This window comes from Elephantulus edwardii, unplaced genomic scaffold (genome assembly GCF_000299155.1).
Source record: "Elephantulus edwardii isolate Elephantulus edwardi_28Jun2011 unplaced genomic scaffold, EleEdw1.0 scaffold00080, whole genome shotgun sequence".
NCBI lineage: Eukaryota > Metazoa > Chordata > Mammalia > Macroscelidea > Macroscelididae > Elephantulus > Elephantulus edwardii.
The window spans coordinates 6,888,789-6,907,672 of record NW_006399830.1 but is presented as its reverse complement, the minus strand read 5'-3'; the positions used below and the strand labels follow the sequence as shown (position 1 = coordinate 6,907,672).

Below are 18,884 nucleotides of genomic sequence, written 5' to 3'. Positions count from 1 at the left end.
CCTTGAAGGGAGACGGGGGCCTTCAGGACGAGAGGCCATGAAGGGAGATGGGGGCCTGCAGGACGAGAGGCCATGAAGGCAGATGGGCGCCTGCAGGGCAAGAGGCTGTGAAGGGAGATGGGGGGCCTGCAGGACAAGAGGCCTTGAAGCTGAATGCTTGACATTCAGACTCCTTATTTCAGAGTTCGCTGGGGAGTTGCCACCATTCCGCCGAGCCTCTCACAGGAGGGTGCTGCTCTGCATCAACCACACAGTAGCTCCGTGGTCATTAGGTGGTGATCTGAGTGGCTTCAACACGATGCCGTTTCCTAATAGGCTGGTCCTAAGCAGCAAACTCCAAGTCTTCTGAGCAGTACATAAAAAAACCTGACAATTATGACACCCTAAATCATGTTCAGGAGATACGAGGTTAAGACACAAGGAAGGGATGGTGTTCAGATCTTAAAGGAAAAGGGCACATTGTTGAAGGAGGGAGTAACTTGAAGAGCTGGCCCCAAAAGGCCACTAGTCTTTCCCATGGGGCCATCTCATGAACAGCAGTCCAGAAATCTGATAATTATAATTCAAAACTATTGATTCAATTTTAATAATGATGAAGGACTCTAAAAAAAGAAAAAAATACAAGCCATTTTCTTTTCAAAATATAATCAGGAAGGGAGCTCTGGTGGCCTAGTGGCAAAAAGCTGCACTGTAATCCCAAAGGTATGTGGTTCAAATCTGCCAGATTTGACAGTACAAAACTATATATATATAATCAGAACGAGGTTAGGCTCTGGAAAGAACCCCTGAGGGAATTGGCCTCTCCCAATAGCAAGGCCCACGTCCCCATGTTTGACTGTAGAGTCTTCTTGGTGGGAAACAGAATCTGTGGGAGGCATCCTTAGAAAAATCACAGTGAAGCCCCAGAACTTTCTAGGCCATTGAACCTGTGTCCTTCAGCAGCCTCAAGGCAAATCATCTCAACATCCAGAAATATCCTTTGATCTGTTCTTTCTCTGATATCTCGAGTCCTTGGGATCAAAGCCTCTTTCCTGGGCACCAAACAGTGCCCACTGCGGCGTTCTGGCCATGTAATCCTCGGCGCTGAAAGTTTTTGATCCGCCACTATCTTCATATTCTTGGATGAGCTCCTGGAAGCGGCCGTAATCGATCCAAGTCCACCATTCTCTACCGATCTTAAACTGGAAAGAAGAAAGGGGGAGAGGGAAAAAAAAGTCAGGTCAGAAGCAAAAAGGTCTCAGCAGCACAAAAACACCCATAGAGAAAAGATCAAATAAATTAAAAAAATCTAAGTGAGCCAGGTGTCTTCTATCTATCAAGCCAGGGAACACTCTCCCTCCTCCAGCACCACAGCAAAGCAAGACAGGTGCACGAAGGTCAGCATCTTCTTTCCTGGGGCTGGATGTGGAAGGTCAGCGGCGAGATGGAGAATTCTCCCTGAAATCGGAAGTCAAATTTCTCTTGAACAATGTCAGCTATCCAGAACGCACTGCTGTCAAGGTGATTCCACGTCTGTAAGACAGTCCTGTGGGGCAGAAGGGCACAACTGTCCTTAGAGGGTTCCGAGGTTACGGTCTTCACGAAAGCTGTCTCTGCAGCATCTTTCTCCTGCAGAGCAGTTGGTGGGGTTGCTTGCCAATCTTCTGGTTGGCAAGTGAGCGCCTAACCTCTGTGCCACCAGGGCTCCCTTGGATCAGGGGCACAGAGCTTTATTTTGGGGTATTATTGTGCACTACTGGCTTGTCACTCACTCGACGCCCACTGGCCTTCGCTGCTGGTGAATCCCCACGGAACAGGAGGAGGCTGCCTCACTCTCCTCCCGTGAAGCGGCCTGTGGATTTGAACTGGCAGAGAAGCAAGGCTTGTGGGTCAGGAGCACAAGCCTTGTTAACGGCCGAATCACTGCTCACTCTGGTTGCTGCTGTCTTCTACCCGGTAAGGATTCGCACAGTTGCGTTCACCCCTGGTAGAACAGAACGTGGCTGGGCCGGAGCCAACCTGACGGCGCCGAATGACGACGGTGGGATAAAAAAGTCCTTTTCATTACAAAACCCTTGTGTTTTGGGTGACCTTTTAATCAATGACTTCTCATTCTACAATGTTCACTAAATGACTTAAAATAGACTTTTTTTTTAGTCAAGCATGGTTGTAATGCCTAATTAGTTAAAAGCCTGATTAAGAATTCCAATTCAATAAAGGGAAATAATTCAATTTGTACTCTTAAGAAAACTGCTTCTCAAAAGTCATAGTAAGAGAATGACTCAGAATAAAAGCAGAAAATGTAAACAATTTGGGGGTGAGGGGAACCTGGAGGTAAAAAAACTTTATATATTTTGTTGTTGTTGTTGATTGCCTTTGAGTCGAGCACGACTCATAGTGACCCTGTGAATAAAAGGCCTCAAGCCCCTCTACAACTATCGACATTTATCAAAGTTCACAGAGTTTTCCAGAGGATGCCACTCCTGCTTCCAATATTATATATATATACACACACACACACACACACAAACACACACACATATATATACACATATTCTATATATACACACATACATACATATATACACATATACATACATATATACATATACATACATATATACACACATATAAAATACAGCATATTGTGCTGGGGATGAAAATCAGAAAAATGATATTGCATTCATAGGTAAAAAGACAGTTTAAAGTTCTAACTTGGAAGTACAATGTTGTGACAGGATTATTATCCATACGCATAAAAGGAAGACCTGTTAATATATATACTCCTCGCTATACGTCAGAGAGCTGGACAATGACCAAGGAGAATAGAAGGAGAATTGATGCCTTTGAGCTGTGGTGCTGGAGAAGAGGATTGAATGTACCATGGACTGCCAAGAAAACAAACAGATTCATCCAACAGAGCGTTAAACCAAGCTACTCCTTGGAGACAAGGATTCTGAAACTTCATCTGAAATACTCTGGACATGTTGCAAGGAGGGACCAATCCTTGGAGAAGGACGTCATGCTTGGGAGGGTGGAGGGACAATGCAGGAGAGGAAGACCCTCTATGAGATGGACTGACTCAGTAAATGGGACAATTGGGGTAGGTGTGTCGGAGACAGTGCGACTGGCACAGGATAGAGCACAGTGTAGGGCTACAGTACACAGGGTCGCTATGAGTCACAGGTGACTCGACGGCACATAACATCACCACCACAACTAAAGCAAAAGAGGCAGAAATAAAACATTTTTGCTGAATCTTGCAATCCAAAATTGACCAAACATTCAATCAAGATGCATTACTAATAACTGGTGACTAGAATGCAAAAGCTGGAAAACAATGAAGAAGGACTGGCAGTCAGACAGTATGCATTTGGTGATAGAAACTAGGCTGGAAATAAAATTACTGAATTTTGTACGCTCAAGGATTTACTCATTGCAAATACCTTTTTTAAGAAGACACACTTGACGCGTGTACCCCGCTGATGGGCTGCCCAGCAATCAGGCCACATCTGCGGACTACAGCAGCAGGTATGACAGGATGGAAGGCCTGACGCTGTGTGAGCTCTGCACGCTGTCCGACCCCAGCGGGACATGCAGGTCACGAGGAGAGTTGACCTTTCACTCGATGGTCAGTTTAAAATCTCAGGAACATTGCTGGACTGCTGCTTCGCACCACTGCACTTCATCACGCAGCAACACAGCCCCTTCTTGTCTGGGCCCCCGAGCCGTGACCGAGGCCTCGGGCACTGCACAGCCCTAGCAGGCCTTCCTCAGGGAAAATGTCCTCCTCTGACCCGTGAAGTACTCGTGAATGCTACTGCCACAGAGCACACTGCTGACCACAGGACGGGTCATCCCATTAACATGGGGAACCTGGCCAACGAGACACTGTCTCCTGGAGTAAACAACAAAGCCAAAGCACTACAAACCTGGGAGTGGACAGACGGCAAACATTCAGTCTAAACACGCCCTTCATGTTTTAGAAAATCACACCTTAAAATTAACCTATACGTAGATATAAAAAATGAGAGACTTCAAGTCTGTGACAGTGAGGCACCTGACCACTGGTCGCCACTGGAAGCATGTGACAAGTTAAATTCAAGTGTTACTGATGGTAAGTTTTGCCCCAGTGAAATTACCATGCTGACAAATGTATTACGTGGAACACATCCACAAGACCATGAATTGTATAATAAATGGAATATTCTCTGTGGAAAAAAATTAAGAGAATAATGTAGCTTAAAAAAATCTACTATTGATAGTTTAGACAAGAAAATGAACAAAATAAAAAAGAGTAGGTGCCAGTGAGACCTCAATACAGAGAATTTTTAAGACAACATTCTTGGCATGAAGCTCAAAGAAACTTCATACTGACATGTCCACTATGCAGCTTTACTGGCAGAAGGGTTTCTTTCTGTGGTTGACACTTTCTTTTCCTTCTTGTAAGATATAACCATGGAAGCTGGGACCCTCCCAAGCCTCGTCAATGCCTCTCTTCCTTTTCCCCTTTTGCTATAAGGAAACTGTCATTGTAAGTACGGCACTTTCTATGAGTCATTCTCTTGACCATCAAAGCCAAGGGAGCATTGGGAAGCAGCAGGAGAGGAGGAGGGACCTGGGCTTCAGAGCTCACAGCCAAGCTCACCCCTCTGCTGAGGGGTGCAGGAAACTCTTACACTAACAGCTGCCATCCAGAGTGGGTGGTGAGAAAAATGCCTAATCAGTAACCAACAGGTGAGAAGCCAGGGTGCCATGGGGACTCCCCAAGTTTGTGCCATGGGTCTGAGGTCTCCGCCAGCTTGGTGGTCTGGGGACTATGCCCTTGAATTTGTGAATCTGCTCAGAGCCTGGTTCGGGGGACTAGGGGGGTCACAGAAGGACGCGCTGGCGAACAGAGGGCCAGAGCATTGATGACAGATAGACTTGGACTGGGCAGCACAGCTGGACAGGGGCTGGCTTTCCCAGACAGGAAGTCATTTAGGTGACTGGACGGCAGAGAGCGGGTGTCTTCTGTTCAAGTTAAAGTTGACTGTATTTGCATAAAAATAATTTCTGTAAGAAGAGCTGGTCCGGCTTGATCATAACTATCTTCATCATATTAAACAGTTCTACGTTCTCTCTGTCCTTCAGACCATTTTCATCACCCTAGGCTGCAGCCCCATACCTACCAACAGCCAAATCTCATTTCCCTCTGCCCCCCCAAAGCACCAATGTCCATAAGGATGAGCTTAACTACACATCCCCCAGAAATGGAATCAGAACCCCTGCGCTTGTTTCTGGCTTTGCTCACTTAGCATAGTGTTCTCAAACTCGGTCACACCATACTTTTAACAAACTCTTTTACAATGGAGACTCCGCACAGCAAACCAGACAGAACAGTGCAAGAGACCACCAGCTCCCATCAGCAGACTACACAGCCCACAGCCCACCCAGACACCACGCACTCCTCACCTGTCTTCTTGCGAATCAGGCCCCAGACTAATTAGGCATATTCTTTATTTTAATGCTCTACTTCCATGAAGAAAGAGCTTCTGGAAGGCATTATTTACTGTAAGAAATCCACTGGAGCTGGGTCCTTATTCTAACGCATGCAGTAAAGTTAGAAAATTAATCATGAACAAGGACCCAGACAAAAATTCTCCAGGAGCTGGGTGTCACTTCGGGCGCACCCTCAACTGAGAAATGCTGATTCTGCCAGCCAGGCGTGCTCTCAGGGCGCCGATGAAGCCGCCGGCACTCCCCTGGTCTTCCAGGCGAGAACTAGAGGTACCAGCACGCAGTGACCATAAAACAAGCCAGACCTTCGAGATGTCTGGCTGGGAAGGAAGAAAGATGCAACCCCACAGACAGAACTCAGGCCCAGCAGACAGAACTCAGAACGTGCTGAACGTTTGTTTTAGGAAAGGTGGCAACCAAGCAGACCTCTCCACTGACATGAGAGCAACGTGGGGTAAGGGGGCTGAGTGTGGGAGGCCCCAAGGGGAGCGCAGGGGACAGGGGAGGAAAGCGCGGGGCCAAGTGAGGTCAGAGCAACATGGGGTTGGGGGGCGCCTGAGTAGGGGGGTGGCTAAGGCGGGAGGGGAGGCGAAGCGAAGAGCACGGCAGGACCCTTTACCTTCGTGTGCGCGATCAGGAGGCAGTTGGAGTGCTCGTGCTCACACGCGATGGCATAGTCCGGGAGCAAGTCCACCAGCTCACGCACAAAGCGCACCACCTCCTCGTGCCAGGGCACGTTGGCCATGGTCAGGCTGCTGGCTGAACTCTCTCCACAATAGGTCACGCCCTGCGGGGACATGAGGGCGTGAGAGGGATCCCAGACCTGCACGCTGGAAAATGGGATTTGAGTGAAGGTTCACGGGGCCGACTGGTTTTCCATGCAGTCACTGACACAGTTTGTTTTATGTCATTACGACACATTTTACTGCACTCTCCCCTGCCTGTGAGTCTGTCTCCTTCTCGCCTTCCTGCTTTCTGAGCTTTATCGGGGGGTAAATGATGCCCTTTTGTTCTTGTATGGTCGACTGTTCCAAGGAGCGAGTGTCTCCCCACAGGCTACTCAATGCCCAATTTGAAGAGGCAGCTCATCAGGCCTTTCCTCCTAGTCCATCTGTGTCTGGAGTCCCACTGAAATCTGCTCCACATCCCAACAGCATGGGAGCCTCTGCCAACACAGGGTCGTGGCTTTGCATGTGATGCAGTGACTAGAACACAATCCCAGGATTCCATCACCAAACGCCCCCCACAAAGACAGCCAGCGAAGGGTCTCTTTGATGCTATTCTTTACAGTAATTCACTCAGTCCTGTCCTTTATAGACAGAGAAATGCTGGGACAGATTGAATTGTGTGTGCCACAGAATACTGCATATATGTCCTAACTGGGCTTGGTGGTCAGCTGTGCTGCCAACCCAAAGGCACACAGGTCACATCTCCCAGGGGCTCTGCGGGAGAAAGATGGGCAGTCTCCTCCCGTGTGAACTACCATCTCTGAAAACCTGCTGGAGGGTCAGCTATGAGTTGGTTCTGACTTGACGGTCCACATTAACAACTACAGCTCTGTATATAATCCCACTGGAGAGTGGTGCGTCTTGGTACAGCAACGAGCAGGATTAGTGCAAGGTTACTGGGTCCATCCCTTTTGAGTTACAAATGAGATTAAATACAGGGAAGGAGCAGAGATGGCCAAACACATGAAGTTCGTCCAGAAGCAGTAGCTCAGAGACAAGGAGCTTCCTCCACAGCTGACGGGAAGGGAGGCAGGGAGGGAGAGGAGAGAGAGGAGAGAAAAGACAGAGACAGACAGACAGACAGAGACACACTAACCAGGGTACTCTGAATTCAAACTCACAGCCTCCTCAACTGTGAGAAAACAAATTTCTGTTTGTTAAAACCACCCGCCTGTGGTATTCCTGTCGCAGCAGCACTAGATTATTAAGTGCCTCTGAACTGTGTGTCGGTAAAGGATTTTAAACACCCCATGGACCACCAAGAGAAGAAAGCAGCCTGTCTGGGAGGAGGTGAAGCAGAATGTTCCTTAGAAGCAAGGACGGCAAAGCTTCATGTCACACACCTTGAGCTTGTTACCAGCAGGGGCCAGCCCCTGGAGGTGGACATCACGCCTGGTGGCGAGTCAGTGAAGAAGACCGTCACACAGGTGCACTGACACGGTGCAGGCCACAACAGGCTCACACGCAGCAGCCTTTGAGGGCGGGGACCAGCCAGTGCGTCCTGCTGGACACAGGGTCACTGTGAGCCAGGGGTGACCCAATAGCACCTGACAGCTCCCAGGTAACTAAGACACGCACAGAATCACACCACCATGACACACACACACATTAACACATGCACAGACAGAAATTCCTAACCCTGTCGTCGTTCACCAGCCGTCTCTACGAACGGCCATCTGGAGCAGAGCACTTCCAAGCACTCGTCGGAGTCTTTGGCAAAGTCTGATTAACAAACGAATGGCTAGAGAAGCTGTGGTATATTCGCACAATGGAATACTATGCTGCATTAAAAAACAAGGAACTCATGCAATATTATTCAAAATGGTTGACTCTGGAGAACATTATGCTGAGTGAAATATCCCAGTCACAAAAGGACAAATATTACATGATGCCACTGTTGTAGAATGGGACTGTCCTTGGGGTTGGGGAGAGACTGAGTAAGATGGGTTCAATAATGTATACTGCACTGAAACAGAGGAGGGAGAAAACTGTTTAAAAGAGATATATAACTAGGTATTTCTGTCATCACAGGAGACTAGAGCGAGGGCTACATGGTGGAGGGGACCTGGGGGAGGGTTTGTAAAACAATGAAAGAATCTTTTCTTTTACTTTTCCATAATTTTTGGACTCATGTACTTATAACTTGTTAGTCAAATTTGTGTCTTCTAGGTTGCAACACCCCCATGATACATCTTCAAGGATATGAACATGTACGGCCAAGCACAATCAATAAGAGTGCATCTGAATTCCAAAATCAATCTCCATAATAGTCTATGTGTTTCCTACTGCCAAAGGGGCCCTTTAGAGTAGTGAGAGAAGATCTTCACCCTGAAACCCACAGCGTCCCTTTTCAGCAGGAAGTAGCTAAGAGAATACGCCGTGCCCTTTTCCTTATGACTCAGGGTGAAGTCTCTCTCAGGGAGGAGTGATAGGGAATGGCAAAGGACACACTGACAAAGAAGATTAATCAGAACTGGCTTTGACAAGCACTGTGGCATTTGGACAAGAACAAACTGGGAGGAGGGTAGAGAGAATAGTGCAACAATGAATGAATGGAAACCCAAAATCTCTGTAAATGTTTATGAAAATTAATAAAATATAGAAAAAAAAAAAGATAACTGGCTTCTAACTCTTCTGAAGGGAGAACCCAGGTAGCTTAATGGCAAGAAACTGCACTGCCGACCCAGAGGCATGAGAGGACGAGGGGCAATCTCCTCCTGCGTGATTTCAAGGCCCTGAAAAGTCACTGGAGGATCAACTATGAGTCAGTTCCAACTCAATGGTACATTACAGCACAACACAATTCTTCTGATTCCCAACCAACGACTCAGACATCTGAAGACCCAAGGTTCTCACCACTAAGCTCTCTACCTGGTAATTTACACAGCGATCCACGGTTATTTTCTAGGAAGAAGGGCTACCTTGTCTCTTGCTCTTGAAATATTCCAGAATCAAGTTTTCTTGGCAACTGGACAGAATGTTCTAGAGCTGTTTCCACTACACAGAGAAGAACTGAAATGAAAAGGCCTTACACGCATGCGTGTGTAAGTACATGCACGCGCACACACAGACACACACTGGCTTCACGAAAAAGCCCACAAGTGAGCTCATGGTGTTCCTGGTCCCACAGGCGGGCTCAGACACGCTCTCTCAGCACCGCAGTCCAGACAGCTGTCCCGGGGACGAGTGTCCACCACGACACGCTGGCCTGGTGGGACACAAAAGGCAGGCTACCTGGCATAATGACAACAAACAGGAGGAACTTCTCTGTTAGCCCAATGATTTACTGAATTCATTAAGGTGAGTATATGTTTTAGGGGAGTAAAAAAAGGAAATTGAGCTAAAATTAAAAAAGCCTTTAAGAAAGCACAGCTGATAATTTGTGCTAAACTCGCCCAAATGCATTAAAAAACAAACCAACTGGGAAATGCTTGACAGACCAAATTAGTCATAAAAACGCACTTGACTTTGATTGCAACATTGCGTAGGATGTGAGTTAGACAAACACCCATCTATGCAGCAGCTAATTCAAAGGAACTTACTGTTAATAACGTTTAAAAGTTAGCTCAGTGGAGCACAGAGACTTTCTGTGAAAGCTTGTCCTTGCAACCATGGTTTTGGAAAACATTTTAGTATTTCTTATTCAGCAATGGCAAGTCAGGAGGTGGGAAGGGGAGATCTGGCTTGGAAATGGAGTGAGTGAAGGCAGGCTGACAAACAGATGATTCCACGTGGCAACTGGAAAGCCGAGACAGACTGGTGAGAGAGAGCAGAGGCTGAAGCGCTGCGGGAAGAGATCAACACCATGGCCTGTTTCCAGAGGACGACACCGTGTCCACACCCTGGCACCCTGACGGACTGACCACACCACTGTGACAGCTGGCTCTCGGGACCTCGCTGCTCCAGAAGGGGGTCATGGTCTCTGTCATCGGCCATGACTCCTAATACTGACACTGGAGACCTGGTGCCGAGCATTACAAGTCAGGCTTCTAAGTCAAAGGTCAATGGTTCAAATCCACCTGCCACTCCACAGGATGAAGACAGGCTGTCTCCTGTAAAGGTGTCCAAGCCTGAACGCTGACAGAGGCTCACCATGGGTCAGAACCCACTTTAAGACAGAAAACTTGACTTCAAGTATTTTCTAGAAATTCACTCAAAATATGTCACTTCTTTATCATAAAAAAAAAAAGAAAAGCTTCACTGATGGCCTTGTGGTAAGAAGCTGAGCTGAAATTCCAAAGGCACACACAAATCCACAGCTGCTCCATGGGAGAAGGGTGGGTAATCTTCCATGTGATTTATTACCTTTGAAAACCTGCTAGAGGGTCTGCTATGGTTCGGTTCTGACTTGATAGCACACAGCCATCAGTTCACCCAGGGGAAGAGCCAAGTGGTCCAGCACAGAGCCAAGGCCATCTCTGGTCTGACGCTGGCCATACTCGGCGTCCTGAGGGCCGGACTGTCCTAGTCAGCGGCTCGCTGTCACCTCAATCTCCATCATCTCCCAAATCTCCATCTAAGAACCCCCCACTGCACCTGGGGCCAGTATCAGTAAATCTCATACCTTAGACCTCTCACCAGAGCACTTGGGGTTTGGGTGGCTCTGTGATACACAAGGTGATGGAGGGTCTGGGCAAACAGTGCAACAACAATAACAACAACTCACATAGAAGTGACACCATCCTGTATCTTAGCTTGGAGAAAGAGATCGAGGCTTTGCTAAGACAATCACTTTGCAGGGTACATCCTGTGAGGGGGCCCGGTGCATCCTGTGATGGTCCAGACAGTCACAGCGCTAACATGACACGGCTTGAAATCACTCAACAACTAATAATTACAGAGCACTTACTATTCTCAAGGTGCAGTTCAAGGCAGAGAGCACAAAGACAGTGTTTCATTTACAAATGGATGGTGTGATCAAAGTTTTCAACAAGGCAGATGAAACATGAAACACATTTTCACAAACAAGCAAGCCAATAATGAGAGTGAAACGTCTCAAGTTAGCAAATAAAAGTTCATTTCAGCCACAACGAAGATAAAATGTACTGCTAACTCACAGAGAATACACAATAAGGAAAAAAGTTTACAAGATTAGCCATGAAAGAAAAGAGAAAGTCAGTATCACCAAAGAATGGTTTCTATTGATTTAGATAAAATAAACAAGCTTCAGGGAAAGCGATCTAACATTTACTGAACCCCGGCACAGGGTGCCCGTCAAATTCTGAAGCAGGGTAACTTGGTAGACTCGCGAATTTAAAATCAAGGACGTTTAGGCTCAGAGAAGACATGTAACCATGCCAGACTTCAAAGCTGCGGTGTTCTCCCCCACACTTGAGTTTCCAGTGGGCGCTGGGACCAGATCTCGGCGTGTGTGCCCTCGCAGCCTTGATTCTCCGTGGTATGGCAGTGATGATATTGACAGTCGAAGGAACTGTGGTCACACAAATTGTTAAGCTCTCAGCTCTAAACTGAAAGGTTAGTGGTTCAAACTTGCCTAGTAGATCTGGAGCAGAAAAGATCTGTCTGTCCCTTTGATCACAGCCTAGGAAACACTACAGGCAGGTCTTCCTGTCACAGAGGCTCACCATGAGCTGAAAACGACTCGCAGGCGCTGATCAACAAGAACACTGATGCCTTTCTCTTAGCTGATACGGAGTCAGAACCCATTCAGAGCTGAACCTCCGTTGGTTTCCGAGGTTACAAACCACATGGGAGGAGACTGTCTTTCTCCTGAGGATCTGAACCACCAGAGGCTTGGCCTTCAGATCAGCAACACAACCCCACCGACGCAGGCACCAGAGCCCCCTTTAACATCGATGAATGCCACAATAAAAAAATACCTGTCAGAATGACACTATTTCCTCTAAAAAATAATATAAAGCAATTTTTTCCAGATTAGAAAATGCCTGGTTAAGCATAGAAAACACAGCTTAAAAACCTAAAAGAAAGACCATTTTAAAAGGTGACTGACTGGGCATATGATTCAGTCACCCAACCCCAAAGACCCCAGAAGCCTGTTGCTGTGCAATCTCTTCAGACCCAGAGTGACCCCGGGACAGAGGTGAACCGCCTCCCCGGTTTTCCCAGGGCAGTCTTCACTAAGCCGACTGCCACACCCTCCCCCAGGTCGGCCAAGCTGCTTTACGATAATAGAGGTTTTACTGCAACATAATTTGAGGCAGCTTTCTTTAATAGCTGCGTAAGAAATTAAAACATCATAGTCCTTGATGCTGGCCAGGTTTTCTTGGGCCGGCAGCACAGACTTTCAGATGTCATTTGTATCTCTGCATCACTAAGGCTCTTGCCAAGATGAGCTTTTAGAAATTAACAGGACTTGGAGCAGAAAACAGTGTCTTCCACCTGGCCGGAGATGAAATGGGACCCGTGCTGAGAGCTCGCCTTGGCCCTTCACCTACAAGAACAGTAACACAGAAATATAAACTGACCGGGCCCCCTGGCATTGACCCTACAGCTCAAGGCAGAACTGCTACAAGGGCCTTCAGAGGTGATAACACTTTACAGCGGCAGATTTCTCCGTGTGCCTCCCAGAGCGGCTACTGGGTTCAAACCCCCAACCTGTGGATTAGCTGTCAGATGTCTTACCCACTGTGCCACTGGGGATTCTCCCTACACCACCACTGCCCTCTATAACTTGTCTATGACACGGCATCAGGGTGGTGCATTAACATCATGAAATAGATCATGGCAGACCACCCCTTAAAAGCCTCCTGTGAACTTACTAAAGATAAGAAAGTCTGCTTTTGTGCCGTTTTACTTGTGGAAACCCTGTGAGACTGTTCCTGGTCTTAGAGGATTGCAGTAAATAGCCCTCAGCTCAACAGCAATGGGTTTGAGTGTTAGTATACGAGGCTTTAAATGTCCAGTCCTGTCTGGCATTAGCCGCCCTCTCTGATTCATCACGTACCATTAAGCTTGTCTAAAGCCCTCTCCACTAGCTGTGTTCTCTGCCCAGGATGCGTTTACCCCAAGCCTCTGCACACCAGGTTGCTTCTTGCTGTCTGATATTGTTAGGTGTCATCAAGAGGTTCCAACCCCGTGCAAGAGCACACACACTGCCCAGCCCAGCACACCCTGAGCCCCCTGTTGCAGGCACTGTGCTAACCCACCTCACTGAGGGTCTACCTTCCTCTCACCGACCCTCCGCTTTACCAAGCAAGATAGCCTTCTCCGGGGCCTGCCTTGCCCTGATAACGTGTCCAAAGTACTCGAGATGAAGTCTCGCCATCCTTGCTTCTAGAATCTGGCTGCATTTTCTGTTAAGACAGATTTATGTGCTCTCTGGCAGTCCACAGTAGAGTCACTATTCTTTTTTGTCATCATTTAGGTACCAACTTTTAAAATGCCGTGTTCTCAGAAATGCCATCCTGATAAAACAGCCAGTCACAATCTCTGGAAAAATAATATATATTTACGCCTTAACTATGAATAGGAATCTATCACAAAGAAACATGGGTGAAACATGAAAGGTGGTGGACGCATGTGACTGATGTAACTGACCCACCGCAGCCGCATCTGCACGAGAACGAAACCCTGCCCACTGCCATCCCATCGCTGTGTGACACTGAGTCCCGGTTAATCCATCTCATCACAGGTCTTCCTCTTGGTTTCTTGGCTAACCTCCTCCTTTTCCAAGCATGATATTCTTCTCCAGGGACTGACACCTCCTGCTAACTTTCTCAGAGAATGTAAGACCAGGCATCACCATCTGGTTGTACATCTTTGAAGACAGACTGGTTAGTTCTGTTGGCAGTCTGTGGTTAAATCAAGATTCTTCGACAGCATCACAATTCAAAGGCATCAGGTCTTCCTCAGTCTTCCTAGTCCTTGTCCAACTTTTACATGCCTATGAGGCAATTGAAAATACCACGGCTTGGGTCAGGCAAACATTAATCTTTCAAATGACACTTGCTCTTTAGCATTTTAAAGAGTGCGTTGACACTGGATTTGCCCAGGTTAACGTCTTTTGATTTTTTGACTGCTGCTACCTTGGGTGTTGACTGTGGATCTATGAAAAACAAAATCCTTGACAACTTCAATCTTTTCTCCATCTGTCTATCACAGTGTTGCCTACTGGCCCAGTGAGAGGCTTTCTGATTCCTTGCTGTACAGGAATAAGTCACACTGAAGCCTGTAGTCTTTGATGTGGTCTTTAAGTCATTTAATTCTGGATATTCTATTTGTTCTACATTTTTCACCCACTCTTTCAGGAACAATCTATTCTCTCACTTAAAACGTGTGAGTTTGAATGAGAGGAGAAAACATCTTGCCAGAACCAAACACTTTGAGAGGATGAGCGGCTAGGCCTGGCCTTCAGGACCACAGTCTCAAGGGCCACCAAGGTTAACGGGCATGACACAGTTCACATGCTACATTCACGAACGGTGACTGGGGTCTGAAAAGCTTGCAAACAGCCATCTCAGGAGTAACTACTGGCCTCTCCCCATGAGGAGCATAGAAAAGCAGACTACATGTCCAAAGAACAGATTATATGAACTTCAGACTCTGTGACCCTAAGACCTGAACTAGACGGCGTCCAGCTGCCGCCTCTGACCACTCTGGAAGGGGTAACAGATGGTCCCAGGCAGAGATGGGGGGGAATGTGGAACAGAGTTCACATAAAAAGACCAGGCTTTCCAGTCTGCAGACACTAGTGGAACCCCCAAAACGAGGGCCTTTGGTCACGCTTTGAGCCTGGACCTGAACTCAACGTCCAGCTGAACAACAGACAGACCAATAAGGTGGATGATAACTCCAGGAAGCAACAGGACAGACTCCCCAGAGCAATCAATCCCCGGAGAGCAGAAGGGTAGCAGCTGCCCAGTGAGAAAAGCTCAGGAAGCAGGAAGGCCTAGGAGAGGCTGAATGAGAACAGTAAACACCGGGAGGAAGTGGGGAAAGTGCTATTACAATGTAGGATTGGAATCAATGTCAAGAAATAGAACGTGTATAAATTATTGAATGAAATACCAATTTGCTTTGTAAACTTTCACTCAAATCATAAAAAAAAATAAAGGAATGCCTTCCTTTAAGAGATAGATACTGAAATAGTTATAGATGAGAATAACTGGGGTTTGTTTCAAAATAATAAGAGCACAATCAATGAGAAAGGCGTTGCGAAGACAGCGGCCGATAACAGCCTGCAGAGGGCTCTCCACATGGGCTCCTGGGAGGGGCACCGAGCCACCAGCAGGCGCCCGCCATGTGCAAAGCCCGATCAATTCTTCTCTCCGCTTCTCCAACATGTTTGAAATCTCCCATAATTTTTTAATTTAATTTTATTCTTTTGTGTGTGTGTATGTGTGTGTGTGCATGTACCGTCAAATCGGATCTGACTGGTACAGGAGGAGACTGTCCCTCCTTCTCCAGCAGAACATCTGGTGCGTTTGAACCGCTCACCTCTGGGACTGCAGTGCAGCTTCTTGCCACTGGACCACCAGAGCTCCCTCCATAATGTTTTTGATACCATGTTTTAGGCCAACCAATGAAATACTCTAACACTGTTATTTTTCAACCTATCAACATTCCTTTGTCACCTTTATTTACTCATTTTTTGCTGACTGTAGGAGCATGCACTTAGCCATCTGTGCTCTCTTCCAAATGCCTAGATCAGTGCCAGGCCCTCAGTGCCTATTTCAGAACAAGTGCATGAAATGCCTGGGTCCTGCATAAGCAGCTTAGGTAACTGCAGCCCCACAGCGGCCACAGGTGGTCATGGTCAAGGTTAGAGTGCATTCCGGGATCGGCTGGGCTTACCTTGACCTCAATGAAGTCTGGCTTGCCGAGGGACACCAGCTGGACATAGGCCTGGAGCTCATCCACATTCCACGCCTTCACCAGCGTCAGCCTATAGACCGTCCGTTGTTGCTGAAACAAAGGCAAGGCAAGAGTCGTGCAGTAACCGAACTTCAAACAAGGTCAACAACGCAGTAAGTCTGTTACAAGCTCGAAGGGGCTGTATGTAGCGACTCATTTCTTCTCTCTCCCTCCAACAGCTGGCACTGTGTCCTGCACCCAAAGATTCCCTGGCCCCCTGGATCAGACTGAGGAAAGAAGAGCAAACTGACCGAACAGTCTGTGTCTGCGGGAAGTTGGCGGAAATCACCTTCAGGCTTTCAGGTACTAATACCTCGCTCCCGCTGGTAACTACAGCATTTCTGACGCCCTGGTCCCTGCCCCTGAGCTCTCATTATTTCACCATCTCTTGGCAATTCTTATGAGCAGAGAAACGCCCATGACCCACCACCTAACCTACGGAGCACCTAGATTTCTGGATGGCACAGAAGCATCACCTCCCTAGGCCTTAAAGAAGGGCGTCTCCCTCAACTCTACACAAACATATGGTTAAAATGCAAAGACTTATTTAAAGATCTCAAGACAATGTAAGAATGAGATTGGAATGCTAAAAGCAAGCTCCCATGGCCTTGAGGAGGGGCAGGACCTGGGACATCCTCTGACCCACTGAACGTGCTCTGACCCACGAGATATGATAAAGGTGGTACGTGTGTTGTGTGTGCAAGCTGAGACGTGGAGCCTCTTCCCCTGGAGTCTCGGGTTTGTCTGTCTGTCTGCTTTCCTTCTTTGACCCTGACAAGGCAAGCTGCCAATCTCATATGGATCAAGAATTGCAGGTGACCTTTATGCCGAGGGCAGCCTCCGGCCAGCAAGTGACACCTGGGCCCTGCAGCAACCAGGCTGTGAATTCTCAACAACCTGGGAGTTCACACAGGGCTCGTTCAGGCTGAGGCCCCAGTGCTGGTGACGCTGTGGCTGTAGCATTGTCAGACCCTGAGCTGAAGACATGGTTATGCTGTACACAGAAGCCGCCAGATGATAAATGTGTGATGTTTGCAGCTGCTAAATTGGTGCTACTATTGTTAGACAGTGAGAGCTAATGGAGCCCATCAACAAGAGAAAAATGACTAATAAAATCATCACACGAAAGACTGTGGAAATCTGGGGCAAACCTAAATGTCTATAAATAGAGAACTAGATAAATAAACTACGGTCTAGTCACAAAGCAGAAAACAACAGAACTGAAGGATAAAATGAGGAAGTTCTCCACATATTCCTGGGAAATCTCGCCGGTGTACACACTGTCTGGGAGGGAGGGAACCCAAGAAGCACAAGACGATTTATAGCCGTGTGAGATTAGGGCAGGCTAACACACAACTTGCCTCCCATGCAGCTGAACGTTGGGCAGTGAATTCAAATGACAAAAGCATCAGTGACTTTGAATTATAGTGCTGGGGAAGAGTACTGACTAGCCCGTGGACTGCCAACAGAACAAACAAGTCTATCCTGGAGGAAGTGAGATGGGGGCTCTTCAGAGACAAGGATGGTGAGGCTTTCTCTTACACGCTGGACATGTTGTCCAGCAGGCTAATTCTAATAGAAGGATTTACAGCTGGAGGGTCACATGAATTGGAACAGACTCCCGGGCAGTGGGATTTGGTTTTAATCACTCAAAAGAGGAAAAATCTATTTAAGGACAATACAGATAAATGCAGAAGGAAGGAGACAATGGTTTTTTTTCAAATTACCACTTTACAGCCCATCAGGAAAGTGGACCGAGGCCACATGCGGGTAGTGGCATTAAGCAAAAGGTGGATAAGGGCCTTCCGGCATGGTGCGGGCTGGACCCGCTGACCTGTATCCCCTGGACATGCTGACCTGTATCCCCTGGACATGCTGACCTGTATCCCCTAGACCCGCTGACCCCATGCATCATGAAGAGCAGGTGAAATGGACCAACAGTTGCCAGCTTCTCTGTATGAGAATCAGCCAGGGCCCTTCAGGTGGTAACGCCGGAGTCCCAGCCTCGGTCTGTGACCTAATGGGCTGGCATGCAGCCTGGACTCCTCCAAGATGCCCAGGTGGTTCAAATGTGCAGGCGAGTGGAGGAGGGACGAACCAGACATTGTGTGAGTCCTGATGTCACACTGCAGCCGGTACAAACCCTGATGTGTTCTTCTTGCTAAAAAAACAAACAAACCCTGAACTTGAAATGCATCCACCCTCTGGATCTAATTACCAGTTTAAAGAAGATACTGGGACCAGGCAAGCTCTGGTGGCCTAGTGGCAAGAAGCCGCACTGCAATCCCAGAGGCACATGGTTCAAATCCACCAGATGCTCTGCTGAAGAAGTAGGGACAATCTCCTCCTGTACCAGTCAGATCATTTGACGGTACACACACAAAAATAATAATAAAATTAAAATTAATTTTAAAAAAAAGAAGATACTGGGACCAAGGAAATGTGTTAAATGACGTTGTGTAGATATAAGAGCCTTGGTAGCATAGTGGTTAAAACACTTGACTGAGAATCTTAAGGTTAGTGGGTTGAAGCAACCAACTGCTCCAAGGGAGAAAGGTGTGGCAGTCAGTTCCTGTGAAGACTCACAGCCCTGGACACCCCAAGGGCAGCTCTGTCCCCCAGGGTCACGAGGAGTTGGGCAGTCCACGTGGATACAGGTAGTCAGATGCACAAAATAAAAAATGCCATGTAAGATTTTTACCAACTTTTAGAATCGGAGATTGATCGAACATGCAACCAAGATGCATTGATAATAATGGGTGACTGGAATGCAAAAGTCAGGAACAAAGAGGAAGATTCAGTAGTTGGAAAACATGGACTCAGTGACAGAAATGGAGCTGGAGA

General features: G+C 47.4%; 1 protein-coding gene across 1 annotated transcript in view; it reads right to left on the bottom strand.

Moving 5' to 3' along the window:
- Positions 1–959: 959 nt before the first annotated feature.
- TYW1 (tRNA-yW synthesizing protein 1 homolog (S. cerevisiae)) overlaps positions 960–18,884 on the bottom strand; it is a 100,182-nt gene continuing 82,257 nt past the window's right edge. The window contains exons 15-17 of the mRNA XM_006889778.1: positions 15,981–16,091; positions 6,098–6,265; positions 960–1,181 (exon numbers count right to left, since the gene is read on the bottom strand). Coding sequence (XP_006889840.1) covers positions 960–1,181; positions 6,098–6,265; positions 15,981–16,091 — 501 coding nt within the window. The remainder of the gene's footprint in view (positions 1,182–6,097; positions 6,266–15,980; positions 16,092–18,884) is intronic.